Consider the following 12,448-nt stretch of genomic DNA (forward strand, 5'->3'; position numbering starts at 1 on the left):
ATACACATTATGAAGGTAAATGAGCTTATATTGAGTGTGTTTACATGCACAACAAAATAATAATATGTAATAATCACCAATAATCTGCTTATTAAAAAAAATGTTTTAGGAGTTTGTGCAAATCATTAAACTGCCAACACTCAGTGTGAAAGTCTCATTTAACTGATGCACTATTAAAAAGCAAAGCCAATTGGAATAAGTATGTTAATGAGTGCATTTACATGCATGATCTTCTTTTAGGGGTCACACTTGGCTCCTTCGCGGCCAAAAGTGACAAAGCCTTGAAATGTAACTTTTTTGTTTTTCAGGAAAACCAATGTAACATATTTTTGTCCAGTAATATTTTTTGATCATTATTTAAAGATTTGAGAGAATTTTATGATACTATGCAATATTTATATAATTTTTGCTAGCTATTTTTCCCCATTGAAAATAATAAGTTTTTAATAAAAAAAAAATTCTAATATATACATATATATATATATATATATATATATATATATATATATATATATATATATATATATATATATATATATATTTTTTTTTTTTTTTTTTTTTTTTTATTATTTTTATTTAAGCAGCATTCCATGTTAAAATAGAGACAAGGCATTTAAAATCCAATTTTTTGAAGGTAGATTAGTGCCATCTGGTGGGAGTAAAAAAAAGAAAAACTTATGTAATGCCTTGTAGTGTAACCACTAGATTCCTATATAGTTCTATATAAAGTGGCTTATAAATTCTCCAGTGGTTTTTAGACATAAATACTTATTTTTTTTAAGCTGTTTGGATTTATACTTAGACATTCTCAAAGACTACTTTTGTCAAAGTTTGTTTGAAATGTTGATTTGAAGTGTCAGTTTTTGCATTAATTCTACTACACTCAAACCTGAACACAAATGTACACACAACATCAAAATACAATAAAAATGTAAGAAAAATTAACAAATATGTATTATCACAGCTTAATAAATTTAGATCTGATCTGATTTTAACACGTTATTTGAGTCTTTTGGCTCAATTTTACCATGTTGTTAGGGCCACACCAGTTCATTTCCTATGTCAGTCATTTTTGACCACGAAGGAGCCAAGTGTGATTATTTTTATTTTTGACCCTTTAACATATCCGAATCATGTCCATGATTTTTTTGTGTGTTCACAAATCTAATGCGACAAAAGCCACCAAGTTTCATCCCATTCCGATGAAGCAAAAAAAATTAAAAAATCAAAACGTAAAATGTTTCTGCTGTTTTTGACCGAAGAGGACCACAACTTAACGTGTTCTTTTAACTTGGAAGTGGTTAAAGCAAAACTGATTTATACCAATTACACCCATTCCACTTCACATGTAAACACACATACCAGCGTTTTGTTGCTTTACTTAGTTTGTGCATGTGTTGTTTACATTTTGATGCCAAGAATGAAGAAAATCATTTCAGAAACTCATGCAAATTTCATGAAAATCTCATTAAGCTCACGTGGTCTGTTTTTTTGAGCACAATCAGTGTAGGATTGTGCATGTAAACACATTCATTGTTATATAAGAATAGAACTTCCTCTATTGAAAACCAGGCTTCCAAACTATATGTCAAGGGCAGGTGTAGCAAACACCATCTAAGCTGACTTTTCCTTACTCTACAGACGGTGTTAATAAGATGATAGAGGAGGGGTTGAGGGCACTAACGTTTGGTCGGAGAGATGATTGCTCTGAGCTCCGCTGGAAGTCTAGTTCTGTGCTGATAGATGGTTCATACTCTCTCTCAGGGCTTTTTCACTTTATTCTCCTTCACTCTGTCTCACTCCATCTCTTCAGCTCCTCCCCTCTTCTCTTTGGGGAACAACAGAGTTTGGCTTTGAAGTTCCTCTGCTCAGCTCATTGGTGCATCTCATCATGTTAAAACCCTCAGCTGAATTTTTCAAACAGTGGCATGAGATCCCTATTGACAGGAACACAGATTTGAAGGGGTACAGTAAATGCACTCACTTATACAGTACAAATTCACAACCTCCCAACCCCTAATCTGCATACTGTAAAGTTGCCATTTGCAAATACAGAAATAAGCTTTTGCTTTACATTTCCCTTTGACTAATACTAGGCCATCCTCAATAGTACTTTAGATACAATTGGTGCATGAACAAACTGTACATAACAAGTGAGCCTGTGTTATTTTGAGACATTGAGATGTCTTACTACACACTCAAAAGTAAAGACTTTCCATTGAGCAGTGAAGTACATGCTTTTAGTGGGATGCAGCCCCAAACTAAGTAAAATGTAATATGTTTGCAATGGAGATGATGCATAGTTGTAAATCGAGTGTGCTATCCAAATGGAGTAAAAAGAATGCTACTTCTACTTATTTGAGATTTGAAAAGCTCAACTCAGCTCCTATAAATAGCCACTGGTAGAATAGTCAAGCCTAACTTCAGAGAGTTTGTTCAGGTTTAGTTAATGTAATACAGTACTGTCTAGAATTCTAGAAAACTTGATAATCAGGGTTTGTTGGGGTTGATTACTTAAATATGCAAAGTCACTTATGGTGCGTGCAAGTCCTCCAGGGAAAGTCGTATTTACGAGTTGGGAAATTGTAATTACGATGTCAGGTGCATTCAAATAACTTTAGTCGGAGCATGATGGCCTTTTCTGCATAAAATGTAACAATATTTTTATCTACAAAATGATAAAGAATGTGATTTGGGTGTGTTTTCACTTTTTATGATTTTATTCAATTTATTAAAGATAATATAAGTCTCTGGTGTCCCCAGAATGTGTCTGTGAAGTTTCAGCTCAAAATACCCCACAGATCATTTATTATATCTTGTCAAATTTGACCCTATTTGGGTGTGAGCAAAAACACACAATTTTTGTGTGTGTCCCTTTAAATGCAAATGAGTTGCTGCTCCCCGCCCCCTTTCCAGAGGAGGGCGGAGCTTTAACAGCTTGCGCTTCGGTTGCTCAACAACAACAAAGCTGGAGAATCTCACGCAGACAAAATGAGGAAAGTGTTCAGCCTTACATTGTTCAAACCGGAGTCGACACTGATGGAGAGACTCAGGAAGAAGTTACAACTTTTAGATGTTTCTGAATGGTTAGTGGATAAATTGATGTAGTTGCTGTGGAGTTGATTCAACTCATCCACTAGCATGTGCCGTCATGTTCATCTTTTGTGCAAAACCCATTTGGACGCACACCAGGCTAACGTTTATGATTGCTATCAAATGCTGTGAATGGTCTAATATTTTCCCCAAAATATTGCTCGGACAGAAACGCTCCTTTTTTAGCAATCGATCTTGTCAGGGTCAACTTTCAGGCTATCCAAGCTAACGAGACTCTAAATAGCATTCAGTGCTCGTCTGTGCAGCCAACGACAGAACAGTTAGCATGCTTTGCTCGAACTTTTGCCATGGCGTTAGAACTGGTACACCGATGTCACTTGCAAAAACAAAATGGTGGCGCCGTGGGTGGAAACATGCAGATTAAGGGGCGGTAATATTATAATAAGATCCTCTTCCTACGTCACCAGTGGAGCGAAATCTGAGCGGCTCGTATTTTCACATGCTTGCAAGGAAGGCTTGCCAAAACAAAGTTACTGGGTTGTCCTTTTTAATGTTTTCTGGGTTGGTAGATGCACAGGGGACCTGATTATAGCACTTAAACATGGAAAAAGTCAGATTTTCATGATATGTCCCCTTTAAGGTGCAGTAAACTGATTTATTATATGTCCTATAATAATTGTACAATAATATTGGTAAATGGTATTTTACTAAATGGTATTTTGTACATGCAACTTATTTTTATTGTGAAAGAAATGTCATTAATTTGAACAAATCCACTTTAATACAGACGCTGCATCCATTGCGTCCGACATGTTTTCTCACGACGTTCATGTGCATTTAACTCGTAAATACGATCTTTCTAACATGATTTGAATGCACCATTACTTCCTAGTATGCGTTCTTAGTCCAAAAATCCTAATGGACATCCTAAACAGTTCATGCATGTCATGCTGTTCTACACAAGCTCAAGACAGGGTCGGCAAATTTAAACTAAATCATCCCAAATCCAAACCGTGTTACTTCCAGAGAGATTTGGAGAGGTTGTACTCCCTTTTTGAGATGCTTACCCTGGTTAGTCAAAGGTTACCTCTACCTAGAGTCACTGGTTTCTGCTAATCGGTTGTTCATTATGCCAAGAGCACCGACTCCACCAGAAAAGCCGTTTTGCCGTGAGCTTCCGCACACCGTTCTGGGATATCCGTTTGCTGACTCCGAGAGCTGTTTCTGCATAATGGCCAATGAGATTTTATTGGATCCAGTCAGGTCCCGCATGGAGATCATCTCACCCGAGAGCCTGCGGCCCTCTGTGTCGCTATCGCAAGGTCCGTCCGAGTCCGGCGTTTGCCCGAATCGTCCCCGTCGGAGGCGCGAGCCGGGCCTGATGGCATTGCGTCGTCCCAAGAAAGCGTTCGCTTTGTTGCAGCGCTGGCAGCACAAGCAACTCATTTTCCCCAACATCCAGTTGAGGACCTGCTTGATAACGATGGAGATGACGTTGAAGAGAGAGTAGATGCAACACACTCCAGCCAAGATGAAGAGAAAGTTGGCCAACCGGTAAAAGCTTTGGTAGCCATACGCAGCACTCTGACTGCTCACCAAATCCCCGAAACCAATTGTGCTGAAGGTGACGAAACAAAAATAGAGCGAGTCCAAGTACGCCCAACCCTCTACTGGAGTGTACATGGCCGATGCGCAGCAGGAAATCACGATGGCCGATAAACCCAGAATGAGCATCACGTGGTACACCGAGGGCTTCCAACCAGGCAGCGTACTGGCTGCGAAGTCCTGGCAGATTCCCGGCGGCAGGAGGCCGCTGGTCCTCAAACGCCGCAGACGCACAGCCTTCATCACCACAGCCAGCAGGGTAATGATGCGCTCCAGAAAGAGGTTGAAGAACAGGATGGTGGCCGCACAACCTAACAGACCGTAGAATATCAAGAAGATCTTTCCAGCTACTGTCACAGGGGTGGTCATCCCGAATCCTGCAGAGAAGATCAAAAGAGCTCATTACTATGTGTACACTCTTATAAAAGAAGGTACAAAAGCTGTCACTGGGGTGGTCACCTTATGGACATTTTTGCCTTCAGTTTTGTTTTTTGATCATTTTGCCTGTGTTAATGTTATTTTTATAGGAATTTTACTATTTCACCCCAATTTCCTTAAATAAATCTATTTTACACCAGTAACACAAAATAGTTCCTCTCAGCACCTTAGTCACGCCGGCGATACCACCTCGTTTTTTTCTTACCAGTGTGAAAGAGACTCAAAATACTCCGTCAATGTTGCACATACAATTAAGAGCTATACACCATTTTAATCTGCTGAATATCTTCTTTTATTTGTGTACACTCAGAGTAAAAACACAATGTTGTGTTTTTTGAAAAATAAAGAAAACTAACATGATGCATGATCTCGCGTCTGCCTCTGAACGAAGTCCAATCTGATAGTTCTCAGAAAATGAACTGTAACTTAGTGAATACTAATCACAAAAAAATTAGACTTATGTCTAAAGAAACGTTGAAATGTCAGGTTTTAAATCGTGTAAGTCAAATTGAAAACAAAAATTCTCTGTTTATGTAATCTGTATTAAAAGAGAGCCATGTCAGAAGTCCGTGATTCAGCTCATTATCCACTAATGTGGCCACGCCCACGAAGCCAGCGCTAAAGTCAATACATGCATTCATCGTCTCAATCGTGTATTTATTGTCTTTAAAAGTGTTGGATGTTATAGCAATCACTGGTCTCTGTTAGTTCCTGGAATGTCACATGGTGTCTGTTCTTCTTTAGGAGGCATTTGTGGACTAAATGTGCACAGAGCACCCTACGGCTGCAAGTATGAATTGAAAACACAGTATCCAGCGCTCACAGTGATGACAATAAATATTGAATAAATATTACTTCTCTGTATAGAAAATTTATATAAACATATGAGAATCCATCAATATTTCTTCAAATGTGCATGCTTTTAAGATAAAAGCCTATATGAAATGCCATAGAGGTAACATAATTGTTCAGACACTTTGCATCACAGAAATACATTATATTTTAAAGTATATAACAGAATACCATTATTTTGAAATTGTAATAATATTTCACAGTATTGCTGTTTTTTCTGTATGTTTAATATACACCATGATGAGCTTGAGACATGATCACAGAGGGTTTTTTCACAGCCTGCCTGACTGAAAGACCTCATTAATATGCAGGTCATTACAGCTCATTATGCGATTCTTTTGTCTTCTCAGGTGTAAATCACCCATTATTCATGATGATTCCTCACATATTATCATAGCCTAGTTTGTGCTGAATACAGTGTAATGACACTTTTGTCATTTATATGTTTATGAACAACTGAAAAAAGCACAAATGTCAGGGCATGTCAAAACTTTTCCACGGCCCCGAAAATCCTCAGACCCCTGAGGGTTAAGGACAAAAATGTCCCCATTGAAAATGCAATTTTTAACCCCAGAGCCATTTAACTATAAAATGAAGCAGTCTTTGTTAATAGGCTTTCATTCTGCTGGCTTCAAAATTAAATTTTTTACCAGATGGTGCCATTTTCTCAGGTTTGGCCTATAAAGCAAATATTCACTTTATTCCCGTTTTTTGCTTCTGCATATTATAGATCCATTTGTATAAATCATGGAGCTATAATTGTGTGGGTGTGTTGGTGTGTATGTCAGAGTACGGTTTATGTGTGTTAAATTGTGTGTGTGTAAAATTTGAGAGAGAAAAAAATTGCTGGCGTCTAAAGGGGAAAATGTGGTACTGCACCCAAACAAAATGTTACTGAAAGCTAATTTTTTGAGAAATCAGCCTCAAATTTGGAACACAACTTAATTAGATTTATGGCTTTGATTTTCTAGCAAATTTAGAGTTCAACATGTTTCATAAAAGATATATTTTATATAAAATACTATTCATACATACTTTTCATAAACTTAAACCTCTATAACTTTTTTTTGCAGTAATCTGCCAAGGATCTTCTTTAAAATGAGACCAAACGTAAGTCTGTGCTCCCAAACCAAAGAGCAACATGGTGTTGGCCCAGATCCGGCCCACATCTGCTACATATGGATTCCACACGGGCCAGATGTGGGCCGGATCTGAGCAGAAACTATGTCACATTATGACATTTTTGTCACCTATGTGTAACTGTTTTAATAGACACACAAGGGTTGAAAAAAAAGCTACTAATATGTACCATTTAGGATCTAATATGCATCCTTTAGGATTAAATAAAGAGGGGGACACTTAATCTTCAACAATATTATTGATCTGACTGCACTGACACTATTGGATGAGAACTGAACTGAGCTGGCTGGATGATGACATCACTGTTCCCATTCAGTCGGTCACGTTCGACGTACGTCGGACAGACCGACGAATAGGAATCTCGCTAGAGAGGCCAATCTACTTCGAGTGTAACTAAACGAGCCAATGCACATTGGCATGCAATCATATGCATCAGCTGCTCGCCTCGCAGCGCGGGTATATAATGAGCAGCAGGTGCGTTGCATCTTCAGCTTTTCGCTTCGGAGCCGAACGGTGTTTGTTCCTGTTCTCTGCAAGCGAGTGTCTGCTAGAAGACGAGTCAAGCTTTTGGTTGAACTTCTCTTTTTTTCCGAGTGCGGGCGAACAGCACAGCAGCGGGGTCGACGTCCTCTCTTTTTCTGTTTCGTTTGCCGTTTTTGAGCAAATAGCTGTTTGACAGCGTCAGAAGGCTGTTCTCACGGCCGGTACGGTGCGCTTTTGAGCGCTGAAAAGCCGTTTTACGGCTGGTAAGAGTGAGCGCCTTCAAAGAGAGAGAAAGCACATGACAGGCTGCACACAATCCCTGTCTGTGTTGCGGTGGCCGTTCCCCTGCGTGCTTCAGCACTTCTAAAAGAGTAAAGTCCCTGAAAGAGCTTACACAAGTAGATTCGCGTCTTTTTAAAGACGACATCCTACTTGTGTTTCTGGATGCGATCGTTCCTGTCCTCACTGACGGCCACGATCACCGTTTCGCATGTCTGGGCGCGTGCTGAAATGATGTTCGTGGGTGTTCATGTTTTCATATGAGAACATGATCACGTCGACACGCCGGTCGTGACTCTTCTTTCTCCGGGAAGCTTGAGTCCCCTCTGTTGTTGGCCAGCTGCCGCTTGTGTGTAAAAGCACAGCCGCGGCTCTGCCCGACACTCTGGGAGACCGCGGAGATCAGCGAGAGCAAACCTCTCGCTCCTCTGCGTGTCGTGTGCCGTCGAGCTGCCGGGCTGCAGCGCGGGTTGTCACGGCAACCCAGCGCTCGCTCGGCGCTCTAGATGCGCGGTTCCCTTGCGTAATCTCCATTGTAGCGCCCTCTCTGGTGCACCAGAAGAGGTCTACTTTGCTGATATGGCTTGGGTGACATGAGGTTGAGGGGTTCCTTCGGGGAACCAACCCCCTAGGGCCCCTCCCTCTCTAGCGCATTGCAAGCTGTGCAGTTTCTGGATTGGATTGCTGGTCCTTTTCATAGGGGAACCTAGCATTTCATTCAGAGCTCCAGCTGAGGGACAGACGTCGATTGCAGCATCGGAGAGAGTGCTGTTATGCTCTAGAAATGAGGGTGACGCTGCCCACTGTAATGGTGTGTGCTTATGCTGACTCAGATTCAGAGTTTACAGCCATGCTTTCCTGGGTCTTCCAGATGTGCATGGAAAACTTGGCAGTATGGGGGTATATTGGTGCCATAAATATGGAATGCCAAAGGTGCCAATCTGCATAAGTTTTCCTCTCTCACTACCCTCTTGGATGGGGTGGCTGTACACAGACCACACCCACCCTGCATGTGAGGCCAAGGCACTCTTTTTGCATGAGGGTAGTTCTGTGCTGGGGTTGAGCTGCGCTTGTTGACTAACCGTGATCAAAGTCACGGCGCAGGCCCTCAGCCAGACGATGTCCACCTCCGTGGTCCAGAAGTGCCCCCTGGCTTACCTTGTGAGGTGTGAGAGGTTGTCAAGCTAAATGCTTTCTCATTGCTCCCATCTTACGAGGTGGCCTTTCGGTGACACTGTCGAGGACTGAGCCCAGCGGTTCTCCTCAGTTAGTAGCGGATAGGGGAGCTTCCCATGACAAACCATTGAGTTCCTCTTGGGCCGCCCCTCAGTCTGCTCGTCGCCAAGGGTGTCGTCCCCTGCAAGAAACTCCGGCCCAGCAGGCTCTGCTGTATCCATTGCGGGGAGATGACGCCTCCCGTCTCTGCAGCTGTTTAACTGGTTGGTGAGAATCACCCCTGAGACGGGCGACCCAGAGATGGGTGGGGCTGCTCTTCCACCCCTGGAGGAGGGCCAGGTGGTAAATCCTTTATTGGGTTTGTTTCTGTTCCGCCACTGACCCAAGAGGCAGCGGTACCCAAATTTTAAAGAGCAGTTCCTCCATTTCCAGGTCTGAAGAGGGTTTGGAGAGCAGTGGGAGGAGAAAAACCTCACCACTCTCATCCCCCTCTTCTGTCGCCAGCGGACAGCAGCGAGCAGCGGGCAGCCAAAGCCTCGACTGCTCCCTCTGTCCATCCGTGGAGCCAGGTAAGTGTTGCCTAGCACACTGTGACGCCGCTTCGGGCCGCCTCACAAAGAGAGCCCCCGAGCCGCGTCCCTGTGTTCCACCTCGCTGCCCTGCTGCGGGTACACCGGTGGTCCCTTTGGTCCTGCTTGTACGGTCTCTGCGAGCCGGGTTAGCGCTCCCCAGTCCGTCTCGCTGGCTCCTTCGGACCATCAGGGTCGGCTTTGCGATTCAGTTCGCCCGGCTTCCCCCCCCAAGTTCAGGGACGTCCTCTTCACTACAGTGAAAGATGCCGATGCCCCTGTCCTGCGTGCGGAGATCGCAGTCCTACTGGCGAAGGACGCGATAGAGCCGGTCCCTCCAGCCGATTTGAGGTCGGGGTTCTACAGCCCCTACTTCATTGTACCCAGGAAAAGCGGCGGGTTACGACCGATCTTGGACCTGCGAGTTTTGAATCGGAGCCTCCACAAGCTACCATTCAAAATGCTCACGCAGAAAACGCATTTTCGAGTGCATCCGTCCCCGAGATTGGTTTGCAGCGATTGACCTGAAGGACGCGTACTTCCATGTTTCAATTCTTCCGCGACACAGGCCATTCCTGAGATTCGCGTTCGAAGGTTGAGCATATCAGTACAGAGTCCTACCCTTCGGGCTGGCCCTGTCTCCCCGCGTCTTCACGAAAGTCGTGGAGGGAGCCCTTGTTCCCATGAGAGAACGGGGTGTTCGCATTCTCAACTATCTCGACGACTGGCTCATTCTAGCACAGTCCCGGGATCAGTTGTGCAAACACAGGGATTTGGTGCTCAGACACCTCAGCCAGTTGGGGCTTCAGGTCAACTGGGAAAAGAGCAAACTCGCCCCGGTGCAGAGGATCTCTTTTCTCGGTATGGAGTTGGATTCGGTCGAGCAGATAGCACGCCTCACAGAGGAACGTGCTCGGTCAGTGTTGAACTGCCTGAATACATTCAATGGCAGGACAGCGGTCCCACTGAAGTTCTTTCAGAGGCTCCTGGGGCATATGGCGGCTGCTGCGGCTGTAACACCGCTCGGTCTGCTTCATATGAGACCGCTTCAGCACTGGCTTCATGGCCGAGTCCCGAGATGGGCGTGGCAGCGCGGCACATTCCGGGTGCCAATCACTCAGGAGTGCCGCCGAACCTTCAGTCCGTGGTCGGACCCCTTGTTTCTTCGGGCAGGAGTGCCCCTAGAATAGGTGTCCCGGCATGCTGTGGTGTTCACAGATGCTTCTGCCACCGGCTGGGGTGCCACGTAATACGGGCATGCAGTCTCAGGGGTTTGGACGGGACCCCATCTGCATTGGCACATCAATTGCCTCGAGTTGCTGGCAGTACGCCTTGCTCTGAGCCGCCTCAAAGGCCTGCTTCAGGGCAAGCATGTACTGGTCCGTATGGACAACACTGCGACCGTTGCGTACATCAACCGTCAAGGTGGTCTACGCTCCCGTCGCATGTCACAACTCGCCCGCCATCTCCTCCTGTGGAGTCGGAAGCATCTGAGGTCGCTTCGCGCCATTCATGTCTCCGGTGTGCTCAACCGTGTGGCCGACGAGCTATCACGAGCTGCGCTGCCAGGAGAGTGGCGACTCCACCCCCAGGTGGTTCAGCTGATCTGGAGAGAATTCGGAAAGGCTCAGGTAGACCTGTTTGCCTCACCAGAAACCTCCCACTGCCAGTTGTTTTACTCTCTGACCGAGGGGACACTCGGGACAGATGCACTGGCTCACAGCTGGCCCCGGGGCCTGCGCAAATATGCGTTTCCCCCAGTGAGCCTACTTGCACAGACCCTGTGCAAAGTCAGGGAGGACGAGGAGCAGGTCTTGTTAGTTGCGCCTTACTGGCCCAACCGGACCTGGTTCCCAGAACTCTCACTCCTCGCGACAGCCCCTCCCTGGCCCATCCCTCTGAGGAAAGACCTTCTTTCTCAGAGACGGGGCACTCTTTGGCACCCGCGTCCAGACCTCTGGAAACTCCATGTCTGGTCCCTTGGACGGGATGCGGAGGTTCTAGGTGACTTACCCCCTGAGGTACTTAACACCATCACTTCGGCACGTGCACGGTCTACGAGACGTGCTTACGCCTCCAAAGTGGAACCTGTTCGTCGAGTGGTGCTCTTCTCGCCGGGAAGACCCCGAAGATGCTCGATCAGAGTCGTGCTTTCCTTCTTGCAGTAGGGTTGGAGCGTAGGCTGTCCCCCTCCACCCTCAAAAGTCCATACTGCTGCTATATCCGCTTACCACGACCACTTAGATGGCAAATCTGTTGGTCAGCACGACCTGGTCATCAGGTTCCTTAGGGGGCGAGACGGTTAAATCCTTCTCGTCCCCTCTCCATACCCTCTTGGGACCTCACTCTGGTGCTGAGAGCACTTCAGATTGCTCCCTTTGAGCCTTTGCTGTCAGTAGACTTAAAGATTCTGTCTATGAAGACTTTGCTGCTGGTGGCATTGGCCTCCATCAAGAGGGTAGGGGACCTGCAGTCATTTTCGGTCGACGAATCGTGCCTGGAGTTCGGGCCGGGTGATAGCCACGTGGTACTAAGACCCCGGCCTGGCTATGTGCCCAAGGTTCCTACCAGTCCCTTCAGGGACCAGGTGGTGAGCCTGCAAGCGCTGCCCTCGGAGGAGGCAGACCCAGCCCTGGCTTTACTCTGTCCAGTCCGCGCTTTGCGACTGTACATAGACAGAACCTAAAGCCTCAGGACCTCAGACCAGCTCTTGTCTGTTATGGAGGCCAGCAGAAGGGAAAGGCTGTCTCCAAGCAGAGGATGGCCCACTGGATAGTGGATGCCATCGCCCTGGCTTACCAAGCTCAGGGTGTGCCCTGCCCGCTCAGGTTGCATGCTCACTCCACGAGAGG

At 45.3% G+C, this 12,448-nt stretch overlaps 1 protein-coding gene across 1 annotated transcript in view; it reads right to left on the reverse strand.

The window, feature by feature from the left end:
• Positions 1 to 4,143: 4,143 nt before the first annotated feature.
• The window catches only part of kcnk12 (potassium channel, subfamily K, member 12), a 42,361-nt gene continuing 34,056 nt past the window's right edge, over positions 4,144 to 12,448 (reverse strand). The window contains exon 2 of the mRNA XM_067385062.1: positions 4,144 to 5,036. Coding sequence (XP_067241163.1) covers positions 4,144 to 5,036 — 893 coding nt within the window. The remainder of the gene's footprint in view (positions 5,037 to 12,448) is intronic.

Source organism: Chanodichthys erythropterus, chromosome 5, assembly GCF_024489055.1.
Source record: "Chanodichthys erythropterus isolate Z2021 chromosome 5, ASM2448905v1, whole genome shotgun sequence".
In the NCBI taxonomy this organism is placed as follows: domain Eukaryota; kingdom Metazoa; phylum Chordata; class Actinopteri; order Cypriniformes; family Xenocyprididae; genus Chanodichthys; species Chanodichthys erythropterus.